We start from the raw sequence: 18,051 nt of genomic DNA, 5'->3' as shown, positions 1-18,051 counted from the left end.
AAATAAGGCAAAAAGAGGAACATGTTATATGTATGCATATTTTACACATTGAACAGCGGCATTTCAGCTTTTTTATGCCCTCGTTGAAGCCAGCAGGATCAAAAGTAAAATTCTAAACTATTTTTTAAAGACTACTGAAGCTTCTGCCATCAACTCAATTCATTTTCACTACATTAATATTAGATGGTAAAGGGTTTTCACTGTTGTTCTGACCCAATTCCTTTTATTTTCATGACAATTATTCAGTCTCAATGCAAGTGAATAAGATCTCACAGTGCTCTCAGTCTCTTTTAACAAAGCAAAGAGCACATTCAAGTCTGGCATTGATTTTTTTTTTTTTTTTTTTTGTTCAAAAGACCCACTCCTCAATTCTCCAACCTTAAAGGGCAGCACAAGGCCTCTCTCACAGCAGCATCAACCAGACGCGCATATCGAGTTTATTTTTACACGCCTTGTTTTTACATTTATAAAAGGGCTACAAAAGGGTCAATTCATTGTTTCTCTGTCACTATGCTACTCCGGATTTCTGAATTCCTTATTGCTTGAAGTGTTGCAGGAGCTGACAGTGGCCAAGTCCTGAAAGTCAGCAGATGAACAGCTTTTTTTTTGTTTAAACCAAACTGATATTGTCCTTCTGAAAACATCCTTTGTTTTGAAGTCCACAGCACTGAAAAGTGAAACTGTCGCTGCATTTGCCCTCTGGATGTGACCTTTTCTCTTTGTTTATTGTTTATTTATTATCTTAATGATGGAAAGGAATGAATAACTGAAACCGAAACAAAATTTCACTTCCTATTTAGACCAATTTGAAGTAAACATCCTATTTTATCTGTACTTATTTCTGTCCCTGTGTGAATTTCCCCTCTGGAGGATCAACAAAGGATTACATTATTCATATTTAAGGCAAAAAAATAAAAAATACACATGAAATTCCCAAAATAGGAAAGAAAGATGAGACAGGTGGACAGACAGGAAAGGCAAGGTGCCAAAGACAAGAGGTAACATGCCAATTTGTACTTTTATACATCTCAGTGATAACACACTCTTTTACTTGGTATTTGTGTCAAAAATAAGGGTTGTATTCATGTAGTGGCATGTTATATATTAGATTAATCGACGTTAGAAGAACCCGTGTGAGGGATCAGTGACGGAATAAAAAGTGACTGTGTTACCAGGAAGAGTTGGTATGGTGTAGTCATGTATTACTCTCTGATTTATCTCAACAGTGAACACACAGCACAGTTCAACCAGCCTTTGGGACAGAACAAACAAGGGTGGGTATTACTTTCTGCGTCACAGCAGAGTGAAATAATACAAACGAACACATGAACCCAAGGACACACACATAGTAGGAATAGGATGGAACTGATAAACCGTGAGCCCGTCACACTTTCACCCTCTATAATGTATGGACACAGATTCAAGTACCGAATTTTTATAAAAATTAACATGAAATAGGTAGGCCACTATGAGCACCAGTACCACTACCAGTGCCGATATCTTAAGTGGAGTGATTCCTGAACAACACTTTTTTCAATACCTATTTTTATAAAATGCATTTCCATCCATTTTCAAAAACAAAATCTCATTAACTGTAAGCTTCATGTTGCACTGCCACTTGAGAGTTCTTTATACTTCTCTATTGAAGAGACTAAATAAAAGCATGTCGCTGACAGAACGTAAAACCAACAGCATTGACTTTTTGTGGTTCTTCACTTCATACTGGACACAGAATTTAGAGCCTAGATTACACTGCCACCTGGTGGACATCAGAATACATTGCAAAGCAGTCAAACTGACCTATATTCCTATATCAGCTACAATAACAAAACAAAAACATGATCGGAATGGCCATGTATTGGCCGATATGGCTCACAGATGACAGCAATTGGTATCAGCAGCATGATCGGTGCATCCCTACAGAGCACCACATCAAGTCCAGGACGTGGTAATGTAGCCAGATAATTAAAAATATTGCTCAAATGTCTCATTGCACATTGTGATTTCTTTGACTCGTTAATTTAGACTACAAATCAACACACTTACAATAACTATAATCTGATTCTAACTTGGCTTGGCTTCCAATCAATCAATGCATGACAACATTATAGCTAACTAATAGCGTAGCTGCAGTCTTTTCACCAACTGCAACGCTTTCCAGTGGACATCCCTGATTATTAAACAAGAGTAAGTAATGTCTAAATGTTGGATTTTCTCAGTTATGCATGGGGCAGTTATGTTTTGAGATTCTTCAAATTTATTCCTCTAATGTCCAAGAACTAAAAGACTGATATACATGCACACATGTACTGGAAACAAAACTCATGTGCTGAAACTAATATTAGCACATCTAAATATAGCAGACTTCCCTCTACAAACAATGACTTCACAATGCCTTCTTAATAGATGCACATAGTATGCGTACACAAGAACAGACCCCCGTCTCCTCTCTGCTGACGCTTGTGTGACTGCATGGCCCCCCATCTGCTGTTGGCCCTTTGAGTCAAAACAGTGAAGCTTGTGGAAAAGGAGGGAGATGGAAGGGGGGGCAGATGGGCACACAATACACTTCCTCTCGCAAACACAAAAGCTCCCAAGCTCATTGCAGGACAGTGGGAGGTGGGATGGGGGTAAGATGATGGAGCACCCATCCTCCACCTGCCACTTGTGGGCCGGGGGAAAAGTCCAGGGTTGATATAGTAAAACCAGAATCAAAATCACACTGGGGGTGATAGGGCAGTGAAATTCTGTGGATCAGAGAGATTATAGAGGGGTGACAGGTTAAGCTTGGCTCAATTAGGAAAGCCTCTTAACCTGACAAAAAGGGTTAAAAAACAATCTCCCAGCAGAGGTGTCTCTGTATATGTGTGTGCGTGTGTGTGTGTGTGTGTGTGTGTGTGTGTGTGTGTGTGTGTCAATATGACATGATCTGATTAAAGACATCTGCTAGGCCAAACAACACCATAACATATCTGTGTGTGCATGTGTATATTTGTATTGATCATGCTGTGTGTATGTGTATGTAATGCACACAAACTAACTTGTGTATGGTTCCATTAAAGATTAAAGATTAAGATTAAAGTTTTATCAAACACACTCCTGTAGTAACACAGTTTTATGTGGCCACAAAATGTTGAGGTTAGGTGAAATAACATAGAAGTGTCAAAATAAACAGAGATTGAATTTTCGAGGGGGAGAGACTGCACATATAGTCATTGCAAAGACGCAAATTTGCCCTGAATGAAAATTAGGCATCCATGTTAGCTTTAAGATGAGATTTGTGCAAAACTGAACCCTGTATGATTCCACTGGAGTACTGAGTTCTCACATAAACACATACAACTAGACAGTTGGTGCTTATGTTCCCGGCTTGCTACATGTAAAGCTAATTTCTGTACACTCAGCAGAACAGGCTGCTTAAGATGAATAAACACAGAGTGCAAAACATTCCAGCTATTAACTGTGGCACAAACATGAGGCATTTTTTTTTGTTTCACACTGGCCGCTCCATGCTTCAAAGATATCACCAGTCAGAATAAAGCTCTGTTAAAGTTCAGTCACATCCTAGCTCTGAAGACAGCTAATTTGCAGGTGAGTATTGTTAGCCCTGTTAGCCAGCAGGTGTCCTGGTAAACAACACACATTCATAAATTGAGTGGCTGACAAGGGGGGAGGAAGTGAGAGGGTATGACATCTGTACAACACAGAAACAGCTGTCTCACTTCCTGATACAGGCTGGGAAATCTGCACGGAGACAGAGAAGATTGAGTAGAGTCTTTCACGAAGAACAGCAGGGTTTTGACAAAGACAGAGGGAGACAATGAACAGATATGTGTTGCTTAAGAGGTGAACTACAGACTCAAAGCTCTTGGCACATTTTTGACAGCCTCTATCTGTCCCTTTGAGCTGGTGTCACCAACTCCTCCCCTTCTGACACCTTATGATTCATGGTGTCACATCCCACACTGCACCTAATGCAACAGATACTTGTGGCTTCACTGTATCAATACAAAAAGACTGGTGTGTGTAATCAGTTGCTTTTAAATGACAGCCGGTTCACACACTGTGAGCCATTGATTTGGCGCTCTGATTAGTTGTGTGTGTGTGTGTGTGTGTGTGTGTGTGTGTGTGTGTGTGTGTGTGTGTGTGCGTGTGTGTGTGTGCGTGTGTGGTTGAACATGTATGAATTTACAGACAGACTAAATGAAACTAGAGAAGCGCAATACAGACCAGTTTCCAGGCAGCCAGCAAAGACCACGAAGTTACTGGTCCTAACCAAGACATAGTCTGGTACATAAACCCCCATAACTAACATGCTAAGCTAACCAGCTGCTGGTTCACTGCACATTTACCAAACATTTAGGGCAATATAGCAATATATTCACATTTAACTCTCAACTAGAAAGCGAGTGAATGGCAAATTATTTCTTTCCCAATGTAAAAGAGATTGTCCCATTGTCCCATCCACCATGTTAGAAGCTAAAGACAGCACTGTTAAAACAAGCAACCAAGCAATTAACCAGTCAATTTTAGTTATCAAGCTGTGATTTACAAGGTAAAAACACCAAACGTTTGGTGGTTACAGCTTCTGAAAAATGAGGCCTTGATTGCTTCTCCATACACCAACCACCAAATGTGGCTTCTAATTAGTGTATTTATGCACTCTTTTGGCTAATATTTATACAAGAGCAACAGAGCATGTATCTTGTTGAATGAATGAACTCTGGAAGAGAGAAAAACATCCACTTCCCTTTGCCGTTGACACCATTCAGCACTATTCAACCACTTTGCTTCCTTATTAGGAACTGATCATGAGACACAAGAATATACACACAAAGAATAGTTGGTAGAGAATGAGTCCAGCATAGACAATATGACAGTTATGTGTCTTTAGAGTCCATGAAGAAATGTTCAAAACCATTCATAAACAAGCGCTGTTTCAGTATGACAGAGTGTTACATCAGCTTGGAAATTTCTCTATCACAGATACAGTTGACTAGCCAGTTCTGGGTCCATGTTTTACAACCACAATACCGCATCCTTCCAAAAACATTACACCCAACAAAACAGGGAGGTAACAGAGAAAGACAAGGTCAAAGTGGGGGTGGGTGGCTACTGCACCCAATCACAGAGGATATAAATTGCACTCCAGTAAATGATATTATGTCAAAGGAGCTTACAACACCAAGATAAATGTTTACCAAAGGAGCATTAACTTCAGCTAAATCTGTTTGTTTGTGATAAATGTCAAACAAATATTTTCACAATCTGAAGGAGAAATAAGGCATTGTGGCATTAAATGATCTGTCACAGTTTTGTCATGACAATGTCAAAAAACACTTACTTAAATATAAACAGGCTGTACAGATTCAGATTCTTTCACTGATCCCTGAGTTATAGCGAGCCCAGGGCGTACTGGCCGCAAGTACACATTGTACAAAAGGGAAAGAAAAACAGAAACAAGTGTCAGGCTTGTTTGTCTGGGCCCTTCAGTCTGTATGGCTGTAACTATGGCCAAATAAACAAATAAACAGCACTCTCTCTGAGGATAAGGTACACTTCCTTCTCTAAGCAGACACACACATATACAGGGTTGTGTAACACATAGCCGATCAATTTGGCTTTCCTTGTCCAGACATTCACATATGGCGATCATAGTGAGACTCTTTAAAGTGTATTACTGATTTTCTTACAACTTCAAACAATATTCAAGTTTCAGTCCCACTTGACCAGTGTGATCTTTTGTAAAATAAAAATTCTGTATTGTCTGATTCAAACGAAAACTAAAAAAAATACACACTGTGCTCCATTTTCCATGAAAAGTTTCAACTCTATTGTACTGGGTTCCACAAGCATTCCTGACTTCTTCATGACCAACTAATTTGCAACCCATCTCCACAATGCCAAGAAGAACAGGTGTGGAGGTGCATCTGTACCTTTAAATGCACTCAGATACTGAAGCATTAGAGTATTTTGCTTCAGAGTAGGACAATTGTTCAAAAGTACTTCCTATTCAGTGAAAATGTTGTTCCTAATATCCTCAACAGCGGAACATAAAAACAAAACCCGTAACATGTAAACTACTTACAACATCACTCCCGTGATGAAAATGAGTTCAGGGCAGTGTGCAATAAAATACTGAATGACATCATTTTCTAACTGTGAACATTATGAGTACAGCAACGATGACTAGTCACACCACAAGTCACAAGGACCAAATTGATACGGCAAAAACTTACTTTCCACAAGAAGGCAAAGGATGATAAACTGATTTTATGTTGAAAGCAGGGGGATTTTGCTGTTGCTCAAGCACATAATCAGTGGCACAATGGAATAATGAATAGGTACTCCTCCAGCAACGAACACAAGACATCTTAGAGATACCGCTCAGCACAGTTAGAGGAGGGGGTAGAGAAATAACTCCAAGAGGGCTACCAGAGAACCTCTTCCTTCCTCTCTCACTCCCTCGTTTCCTTCCTTTCTCTCACCATCTCATGATTGAAGCATGGGCCTGGCTCTTCCTCTCTATCTTTGTGTTGGCTTTAATCAGGCACACTGACAACGTGAATGCTCAATTCAGAATGATTTTGCTGTGTAGATGGTGGGTGTCACTAGAAAGACACCATCTTTTAAGCACACCACTTCAGCAAAGTCTGGATTCTTTTGTTCTACAGTAGTCCAAGAGGAAATTAAAAAAACAAAACAAAATCCATAATCAAGAACAAAACCCCCTGTTGGAACTGGCCAGTGGTTCCAGTTCCTCTTTTCTCAGCGAACCCTTGACAGGTGTGTTTACTTCACTGCAGTGACATCCACATCTTTCCAAATTTCAGGAAGCGCAACTTCAACGACTCACAAAATGTGGCCAAAATATTTAGTCATTCTGTCTGTGATTACATCACCTTAACGACGCACATTTCACTGAGTTCCTGTCTAGATGAAGCACAACCAGACTTAAGGAGTCAGTGATTAACCCTTACTGTCTCACAATGACTAGACTTTGTTTTTAAAACACCTTGTTGGTCATGACTTCAACATGTGTTTGTAAGCTGACATCTCTGCAACTGTCTGTTAAATAGCTTTGTATAGTATAGTAAACTGGTTATTGTCATTTTTTTTGCAGTAATCAGACAACTTCCACATCAAGTAAACAAGAAACCTTTCCTACATTGAGTTAAGGGATTGCAAGAAATTTAGTGGACTGATCCAATTTCATTAAATTCAAAGCTTAACTAAAACTGAAATATACTGTACAAGTCAAAATAAAACCTGTTAAAACTCAAGAGCAGACTATTCACACACGTGTGGAGTTAACAAAAAAGAAAAAAAAAAACTGTGCTCGCTTACAGTAGAGGTCTTTAGTCTTTATGGTACCTGTTGTTGTAGAGATGTGACAGCCAGCCTGGCTGAGCCATGCCTTCGCACCCAACCCTAGATATACAGTATATATCAGGCCCACACAAGATAAAATCAATTTCCCAACTGCATTCAAGAAATGCCATGAAATTGTAATCAAGCTATTTTTAATGACTACACATTTAGCGTCACTATTTCTACACAATATGAAGACAACTACAAACACCTAACACTGCAGGATCTCATAATAATAAACCACCTGTTTTACTTGTACATCAATATTAAGCTCAGCTTTGCCTTTCCCCAGTATTGGCTAAACAAATCGGTGGTAATACCTTTTCCAACTGAACTTGACAGTTCTGTCAATATGTACAACAGAGCTACGTCCAAGTAATCAACAATCACAGTTCATGCTGCTACAATAAAAAAGTCTCGCTCAAAGCTTTGGGTATTTGAGTTAAGTTCACCGTAAGCTGATACTGCAGCAGGTTAATGCAAGGCATGAGCTATACCTTCCCTAAGCCCACAAAAAACTACACAGCTAAATGGCATGTAGACCAACAACTGTTTTGCATTAAGAAATACAGCCTGCGCATTTATTGCAATGAGACTAATGCATTGGCATAGAGGGGGGTCCTGACACTGAGGGTTGCCACAAAAAAATGCAGTGCTGTCTCCGTGTTGACCACACACTGCTCAACGCAATGCAATATTATCCGGTTACCCAGATACATTGTCTCATACCTTGGGACTTGGAACTCTACTGTTTACCACAAAAACAGAGAAAAACGATGGCCCACAAGATCCAAAATAATGTTCTCAAGTAGGAAAATTGTGCAGTCTTTTGGCTTCTGGTAAGCCGTCAAACGTATACACGTATTATTCAAACTGGACTTTGTGAGAGAATTATTTTCTTACCCATATGCTACAGCAACAGGGCCATACAAACACACCTCTTTTGTGTTTTTTTAACACTGTGCTATTTTAAGTCAGAATGAGGCCTTAACCTGATTGCTTCCAATAACTTGGTTTCTTGTGTGCATATAAATGTAGTCACTGAAAGACGATAGCTGCAGATGCCTCACACCCTTTGAGAGTGTGCGTGTGGCAGGACACTTTTAAGGCAGACCAATCAACACAGAAGGGAACATATAGCTTGCCTCAGACAAAAGCCAAACAGTCAGTGGTACTGAGTCTCTGCAACAGGCTATAATACACAGAATGCACTACAAAGTATGGCAATATCAACTGTCTCTGCCACAATCTCTCTCCCACAAGCACAGAGTTACAAATTATTCTGCTGCACCATTAGCACAAAACTTGGTTCAAGAGACAGGTGAAAGTTTTACAAGGTGATGTGACCTTGGGCAAGGCTGGCAGATATCTGGTCCTGGCATCTACTGCAGACCTAATGAATATAACAGATGAGATGGGGCTGACTCAGCTGACGTCAGTAAAGGGAACAGCAAGGACATTAGTTCATTAGTTCATTCAGCGAAGACGTCGATCTATTTGGCTGAGAATCAGCGAAGAGAGCATATTTCATGCCATGCTAGGCTTGTGCTACAAGATCTTATATTGACAATGAAGGGATGATCAACAATTGGTTTTCTTCTTTGTCCTTTTGTGAAGTGCAAATATTTTTCTGGTTTACTACTGGCTCTTATGCGGACTTCAACAGTCTGGACATTTGAGCAAGGCTGAAGAGGGAGAAATCTTCGGGTTTTAACTATCTGCAAAGGATGTAAAGGACGGATATGTTTGGATTTAATTGTTCCCATGACAAAGATGGTGAAGGTCAAAACATTGCATAATTAAACTTTTGGGTGCTTACAATATTCAGTGAGTAAACTACTTCTTTTTTATCTTTAGATACAGTTTGGACCTGTACCTAGCTGGGGCTCGGTGCAATGACAAAAGCTCTCTTCAGGTGCCAAATCCATGTTTGTCTGAAATCATAACATGTTACACTTGATCTTCACCAACTATAACTAATGTCTTAGAAAGCAATTTCATAAGGTATGATGATTTCATACAGAGTGTAATGAGACTTTCTATGTTTAATACTAATGAAACAAACAAACACACACAAACACACATATACATACTTGAGCCCAAAAAGCTGTAACCCACTTGGCTAATCTGCATTTGAGTTTGAACCACCACAGACGATCCCAGGCTGTGATTCACTTGGGGAAGATTTTGTGTAAAACTTACTTTAACATACTTTACACTACAATACCTTCTATAATGCTATGGAAAAGACTGAATTCGCCTACAATACATGGCTTTCCTGGGTCGTGTTTTGGTCACCTGTGGGTGGAAAGCTGTTGTGACGTTTGTCCTTTATTAATCATTGACTGATACAGAAAATGATCTGTGGAGGTAGTCCCTGATACTGCACAGTCAGTCATTTACAGGATACAGGAGAGTAGCTTAATTTAAATCCAGAGCACAAACAGAGGGCTGAACATTTCTTATCTCATCACACTGAAAGGTGGATGTGGATGATAAGTAAAACAATTACAGTGCCGAAAGTAGAAAATTGCTGGAGCAGATTGAGAAATAGTGTCAACATCACACTGCCGGTTCATCAATGCGCTCTGGACTCCAACACTGTTCACAACGCCCTGTGGTACCGGTCATAAGGCTCAGCACCAGTTTTAAATTAATTCATGATTTGCATATACAACTGCCTCAAACTGAAGTATGAGAAATCCTTTCATTCTAGACGACGCGTCTAAATTGCAGCTCACATGCTAATAGCTGATCAGCAAACGCCTGTTTGGGTTGTTTTTTTGTTGGGTATTGTAATCATGACAAGCTATGATCAACAACTAAAAGTTGAGTACAGCATTACCACCCTCACAAGGCAGTAACTCATAATTACAAAGAAACTACATCTACAGACTATTTTCTCTGTTACTCTATTAACCAGCCAAACTATCAAATGTCAGAAGCAGTGAAAATAGAAGAATTTCTGAGAAATAGCTTAATGTCTTGAAATTGCTTGTTTGTGCGACCGACAACCGAAAATCTCAAGGCATACAATTGACTTGTTTTCAGGTCTTTTTATTCTTCCAACATTTGTGTGAGCCTCAAAAGTTGTGTAGTCTGAACTGAGACAGTTTGGGCTGCCACTGCCACTGGCGAGAGCTCCTGAAAACCACAGCTGGACACAAAACCTCCACTAGAAATACTCCAGTTAACAACAAGAGGGTCCCATTTTCTTCCAGGCTGTTTAGATTTCCCGGCTATGCCTCAGTAATTCTTGTTTTCTGACCAGTCTATGTATAAATACAACCTACCTTAAGCGCATACTTGTCTCCAGTCTTTTTCTGGAAGATTTCGAGCACCTTGCCATTGATACCCAGCCCCAGCACCTGGCTGGTCACCTTGTAGTCATCTGTTATGGCGTTCTTCTTGATCTGTAAGTTGGGTCTGGCGTGGAAGGAGAGGAACTGGCCCGTAGGGTTCTGCTGCCCGGTCGGGTTCTGCTGGCCCGCCGGGTTGGGAAACAGTGGTTGGTTCTGTGTGTTGGACAGCATGCTCTTGGTCTTGGCTGAGAGACGAACAACAACCGCCTCTCAACAATACCTTATAACGCGGACCGAGTCTTCTTCCTGGGTGAGCTGGCCTATGACGAACTGTAGCAGCCAGGCCCGAGGAAATACCGGCGGTAGTTCTGACGTTAAAGGTTAACAAAGTCACTTGGTTAGCCGATAAAATGCTAAATTAGCTAGCAGTTAGCATGCTAGCTCGATCCTATTCTTGACCTGTGATTCTCGGCTAACGACTCAGCTATCGGTTAGCTTATCCATCTCTGGTGGTGTCCGCCGTCCACCGGTTCCTCAAAGAGCACTTCGGGAACTTTTCTAAAACATCCCGTAAATCGGCGACAGGACTGGGTTTTAAAATAAGAAACGTAAAACCTCGCGAGTGAAATTAAAAATACGACAAAACACTAAACGAAAGACAGACAACACAGGGAGAAAAACTCGGGATACCAGTAACGCTAGCACGCCAAACACAGTTCACTTTCCGACGGACAGACCCCCAGGAGGAGCAGGTTTTACTGCTGACGTCATGGCCGGGGTTTTTTCGGCGCTTAAAGGAGAACTTACCCTGAACGACAGAGGAAACGACCGCATTTATGTAACAGACAGACTGCGTCGATAAGCGGAGACTGGGGGCACACAAGACACAGTCAAAAGCACCCCGCACAATTTCATTTTAAATAACTCGGTGTTTATATTTCTTCAGCCTGCAGGTTAATGGTGTCACCCCACAGGTCTTAAGGGGGGAAATGAAGTTCCCCACACGAGCCACCAACGTTAGCAGATGAGCCCACTTGCAGTGCTTTGATAGCGGGCAGACAGAAATAGACCCCGTGATCTCCGACCGCAGTCCCTCTGGTTATCTCAAGGTTAGAGAGCTATGCCGTTTCTCAGCCTGCGTTTCTTTATTAAAAACAAATTAATGGATTCATGCCTCGATTTGATTGGCTTTATTCTTCAGTTCTCTGTCTTCAGTTTTTCTGGCTGTATGTCTTTATGTCCAGAAGGTCAGACTCTCCACTGGTCAAGTGACGTGGTGAAAACTCTAAAACTGTTCATCTACTAAACAGCTTGTAGCATATCATCGGATCCAAAACCAGGATTTTATGCCGGGTCCAGTCCAAGTGCCCCCTAACACCAAAAATGCAGTCTCTCTCTCTCTCTCTCTCTCTCTCTCTCTCTCTCTCTCTCTCTCTCTCTCTCTCTCTCTCTCCTTTACTTCAATTATTTGCATTTCATTTGTTCATTTATCTTTTTACTCTTATATTTTCTATATTCCACAGCAGGGTCACTGGTAGTTTGTAATGGTCTCAAAGCCGTTTCCTCTCAGTTCCCCACAAGATACATGTCTGGTGGTGAATCCCTTGTATATTTATTTGTTAGTCTAAAAGTTTTGGCATTAACCTAGAAAGCACACACAATGTTTACTGAACTGGACTGTGAACTTTCCACAGGTTGTTAAACACACCCAAATTAGCAGGAAAGCCACAGAGATATGAAAACAATGTCCTCACTTGTAACTTAGGCCCTGGATGTATTATCTCAATCATGCACTGCCTCTGATAGAAAACCTGAATGGCTACAACATTGTCGTGTAGCCTTTAAACATTTGCCATCAATGTGTATTCAAGTCAGTATTGAAATAAAGTGTCTATTGGCGAATACTAAAGAACAAAATATCCAGAAAAACAAAAATTAATTAATAGTGCACAGTTTTTTTGCACCATGCACTATTCCAACAACATAATTAGTGTTATCTCGTATAAACATCTTGTCTACAATGAAGAAATACCATGACTTTACTTTCTAACTGCTCTGTACATAAACTTTTTGTAGGAGCACAATAAGAGCTAAATTACATCCCCACACACCTGATATTCTGTGTAATATACTTTCATTTCAATAACTCTTTCTCTGCTTGTAAGTGTGTCTCTTGCACTCTTTGGCTGTGTCGCATGTGGAACTTGAATGCAGCAACTTGAATGCAGCACTTCCTGTAACCACTAGATGGCAGACCAGTCTAAGTTTTTATGATAACTAAATCTTGAATGATCTCAGAGCTCCACTCAGTGTTTGTAGAGAAAGTGCATGAAGCAGATGATTGGGGTTTACCACACAAGACAACAGTGTGACCCACATCATCACAAATAATGACTGTCAATTGGTAAATTAAACTGAACTGTCCTCATGGTAAACACTCAGTTTCAAACACCTCAGTCTCAGTCAAAATAGTACTGCTGATTTGAAAATACTCCCATCCCTGAGGGACGTGTGTTGATCAAACTTCACAACCTTGATGGTGTAAGAATTCATTGTTGAAATGCCTCAGTATGTAGGGTAATAACGCATTTGTGTGAGTCAGTCTGTTTCCAGCTGAATCTGAAAAAATGTGGAAAATGTCTGAAGGCCTCATTTCCAAACAATGCATATGCTTTGGTTTGGTTTTGGTGCCAGCTAAGCAGTGCAAGCAATGTAAGCAGTCCTCTGTTTATCTGTATACAGTTGCCTTTAATCACGTTGGGTTACGCAAAGGGCTTCAGGTCACCTACATTATGCACCAAATAAAGTGGCACCATTAAGAGAACAGGATAATGTTTGTAGAATTGAAAGAACGAGCAGAATAAATGTGTCATGACATTGTGTTTCTATAGGACACACTAGTCTTGTGAATGCCATGTATAAATAGGATGGAGGGGCCAAGGCCCAATTTCTCAACTCCACTTCCACCTATAGGATCACACTTTACTCCCAGTTCTTCTTCTTGACTGTGAGATCTTGTCAAATTTCATCTCAAAAATGCCAACAAACAAGAAGGAACATGGCCGAAATTAGTTTAATATGTGAATATAAGATTTTGTTTGATCTAAAGTGGTGCCACATTATCGGTTTTTAGGTTTCATAACATTGTGCAATAATTATCCAAAAGGGGAGATATGTCATTTCATAAAAAATATAATATTTATCTTATCTCACTTCCATGTAACATTTACTGCTGAAGTGGGTAATGAAACCAGTGACATTTGAAGTAGCAGTGACAGTTATATTCAGTTTGTTGTATTGAAGTAAAGGATGATTTTGATCTTATTTTAAATACTCCTGCGATTTAGTACTGCCCTTCCATAAAGTCCACAGACTCACAAGCCTCATATTTAAAAAGAAAATGGTCAAAATTGATGCAGCAAAGGCAAAGATATTCTGACCTTTGGTCTTGGTATTGCTCAGAAATACTGGATCCTAAAATTCCCACAATGCAACTGGCCAGTAAGTCCAAGCCGAGATAACTCTGACAAGACCATCAGGGTTGCTTTATCAGGCAGAAAGCTCCTCCAGAGCAGCAGACATTATACAACTGTCTGCCTCCTTCAGCTAGTTAACTGATCTTGATGTGTAAAATCAGTGGAATGCTCTTTCCATAGCGTTTTACGTGTGATCGCTGAGAGCAGTGTCAAGAATTGTTTCCCATTTTGATCAAAAACTTCAGCAACAACTTCTTGACTTGCCCTATACATACTTTACCAGAGTGAATTAAAAAGTATTCCTAAAAAGCTGCATGTGGCTTAGCAGCTAGAAAAACAAATAATCTGGCCTGATGATCCGATGCAGAGCATGCTTCGCAATATTCATTATGTATGCATAACTTGACATGATCTGATAGATTTACGTTTGTAATATGGTGTCATCTTCCATCTGTAATCTAACATGTAATACCAATTCTTCAGTCAGTGTCCTAGATTGACAGTAAACCATGCACTATAAGGCTATGTCTGTTTCCCCCTTAGATTCATTTCACTGTTATTATGTCCAGTTATGTAAGAGAAGCACATCATGTTCTTATGGATCCCATATATACACGCTGATAGCACCTTTTAAAAACACCTATGCACACACACGCACGCACACACACACACACACACACACACACACACACACACACACTGACTATGTGTGAGAGAGGGTTCTGAAATTGGAAACTGCTGCCTGAGCTTTGACAGCTTTGTGCTGATGAATTAACACAAGCTACAGAGTTACAGTTACTGAGCATAGCCCCAGGTTCACTTATAGCTGACACTCGGCACTGAGGACAACCTGTTCATTACGGTGTTCTCCCTGGGGAAAGTGTCATGAGTCCGGCCATTATTCTCTTTATTATCAGAGAGACCACAACGCTCACAATGCACCGTACGTGGAAGGTCTCCGTTGGGTTACGCGCCAGTGTCGCGCAGTTTGCCCTGGTGTACAAGGATCAGGAATGCGTGGCCTGTGCGCAGAGCTGTAGAATCTGGCATGCTGACATTTTCTTTTTCTCCGCTCCTTCCCAGAATGCTCCCTTGACACTCTCTCCAGTTTCACAGCACTTCTTTTAACTTCCTGACAGGAAGGAAATCTCAGGGGCAAGAGGTGCATCTCCCCCCCTCGCTTCTCCCTCTCCTCTCTCTGTTCTTCATTAGTGTGCGAAAGTCGGAGCGAGTTTGGATCAGTTATTTCAGGCTGGCCCGAACCCGTCTTTGTCAGAATAATCCTTCATCGCCGCCTGGGGCTGAAACCCTAGCCGGCTCTTGATATAGACCCATGGTCAGCACTGGCTCTGATATAGGATTCTAGCACCTGAACACTCGCAAGCCTCCCACCCAACATGGGACCTGCTGAACCTGCTCACCCCTCTGATGCATGCAGACACACACACAGACACACACACCCTTGTGATCCCCTTGTATGAGCTCTCCCTCACTCTTTTCCGTGTGTATCTCCATCTCTCTCTAATTGCTATGTAGAGCACCAAGAACCCACATTTACATATGATCTCATTTTGTCCCGTTTTGTCTGCATCCCTCAGCCGCTGCAGAGCATTTGTTTACACGTGGCCCGTCTTAACCGAGCCTTGAAAGGGACTCTGCAGAAGCTAGAAACTTTGTCTATTAGTCAATCTGTCTGTCAGTGTGTTTACTTGTGAGCCTATTTGCATCATGATTTGGTCTTTGCCTAATTCACCTCAGCAAAGCATGAAACAACCCTCTGAGGACAAAGAGGGGTGATTTCCCAGTTCTGGTTGTGTTGGAGACGGATGCTCGGTTCCTCAGGGACCACAGCTCTTACAGTCAGCGGCTGACTAAGCTCGCTCTCCTTCTATCCTCCCTTCCCTTTTCTCATACTCTCCCTCTATTTCTCATTTTAACACACATGCACAAGGTCATAAAAATCCCACTGCAGAGTCACAAACGTTTAACAGCTCCAAGGCAATCCAGCCGTGTGATGCAGCGATACAGAGTGTACAAAATCAGTTACAATCTCAGCTTGACAACACAGGCCTCTGCAGGTGGGGGTGCACCACAGCCTGCAGAAGATGATTGTGGTGTGTGTGTATGTGTGTGCATGTGTGGGTGTAGTGCGCAAGTGTATTATTTATTGATATACCTCATATATATTTAAGTATAACTTCAGCAGTGCTTCATTCACATTATTCTCAAGGAACATGTTTGCCTGCTCCTACATTCCACTAAAAAGCATCAAGGACCAAGAGCAAACGTAAATTTCTCTTTTCTCTCTCACACATACACATCAATACCTGCACGTGAAAAGGCATGCGTCGTGCACAGGTTGCCTTTAACAGTAGAGCGGCACAATGCCATAGAAATGTGCACATGCACCCATACAAAGAGAACCATACACGGCTCGTCACCCATGAAACAAGTGGCCTCCTCTTTAGCCCTGCAGGGAGCATGTGACCACCACTGGAATCCCCCTTTCATCCGTGAACAGAGCCTGAACAACACGGGTCCCTGCAGAGGCATGAGGGCCCTCACTGGCGTATGTGCTGGCCTTTTCAAACACACCCCAGGCCTGCTGTGGAAAGAGGAGAAGTTTTGGGTGACTGAAAGAGAAGAAAAGAGATATATGTATATATATATATAGGGAAATATGGAATTGATGCCAAGAAAACAAGGAAGACTTTCAAAATAAAACTGAAAATTGGTTAAGGAGACTAGAAACATGAGTGATGACCCGCTATAAGTTCTTTGTTCCTTTCTTTTGAGGTTAGTGGGACAACAACTTGTGAGCTTATGTGTGAGCAGTTGCTCTCACGTTTTAGTCACATGGACATTCCTGTCCCCCCTCTTGCACCCCGATAAACAAGAGACCGTTTGATGATAGGGGACGATTATTTAGCCTACTTCTGTTGCCAGCTCGTCTTCTGCCCTGCTCAGCTGTAAAGAATGCCCTAATTTCATTTCCAACTCGCTAACAAACAACCACACACACGCTGCACACACTCACACACACTTCTCTTTTTCGCTTACATACTTGTAGCTCTTCTCTGTCTCTAGTTTCTTTCTCACATTTGCACACATACGCAGGTCTGATTCCGCTGACCCAGTGACATCGGGCAGCAGGACGCTCCAGTTCTCCCACACAGAGAGAGTCTCTGTAGTTTTTGGTGCTTTGGCACAACACTGACTTCCTCGCAGACACAACAATGTCATGTTGCTTTTTCTCTCCGTGATTCACTCCAGGCCACTGACCCAGTCTTGGAGAGAGGATACAAACGCACACTCACTCATACGGGCACTTGGATGTGTCTGTTTTGGCACTTGGACAGACACACACACACACATAAATCCAGTCTGAGGGCTGCCATGATGGCCTGGAATACGATTGGGCTTAGAGACTATCTTTCATGGGTATGTACAGTATGTATAGTGAACATTCATCCCATGAACATGACTTTTTATCTACTATCTGTTGTCCGTGACAGATCAGCATGAAGGTCACACTGGAGGTTTATGCTTATGTGTTCAGTTCAGTCTAGCTTCCTGTGTCTGTCTGTTAACTCAGAAATATCTTGCTGACATCACAGCTCTTGTCCATGCAGAAGAAGACATATTGTTTTTATCTGTGAGCCTCATGTGTTATCTGAGGCAGACTTTGTTACCTGTGGACAGAGCCAGGTGGAGCCAAGTGGGAGTAACTTTAACATTTATCAATCTTCTCATCTAACTCTCAGCAAGAAAGCGAATAGCGGTAAGCATACAGTATTTCCCAAAATGCAGAACTATTCTTGCAAAGGGAGATACAAGAAGTGCCTGAGAAATATGAGCTCATATTGGAGAAATCACAGTCATATACTGACGTATATGAACAG

At 41.3% G+C, this 18,051-nt stretch overlaps 1 protein-coding gene across 3 annotated transcripts in view; it reads right to left on the bottom strand.

The window, feature by feature from the left end:
* The window catches only part of mapkapk2a (MAPK activated protein kinase 2a), a 31,650-nt gene extending 20,221 nt beyond the window's left edge, over positions 1-11,429 (bottom strand). For 2 of the 3 annotated variants that reach the window (XR_013078476.1, XM_076755565.1), the window contains exon 1: positions 10,665-11,428. Coding sequence is in view for 2 of the 3 variants with exons in the window: in XM_076755565.1 (XP_076611680.1) it covers positions 10,665-10,904 (240 nt within the window). In the remaining variant the exon portion in view is untranslated. Of the gene's footprint in view, positions 1-10,664 lie in introns of all 3 variants that reach the window. The other variant, XM_076755578.1, reaches the window with a different exon arrangement.
* Positions 11,430-18,051: the final 6,622 nt, after the last annotated feature.

Source organism: Chaetodon auriga, chromosome 2 (assembly GCF_051107435.1).
Source record: "Chaetodon auriga isolate fChaAug3 chromosome 2, fChaAug3.hap1, whole genome shotgun sequence".
Classification (NCBI taxonomy): domain Eukaryota; kingdom Metazoa; phylum Chordata; class Actinopteri; order Chaetodontiformes; family Chaetodontidae; genus Chaetodon; species Chaetodon auriga.
Note: the sequence above shows the minus strand (reverse complement) of the source record. Positions and strands in the feature narration are given on the sequence as shown.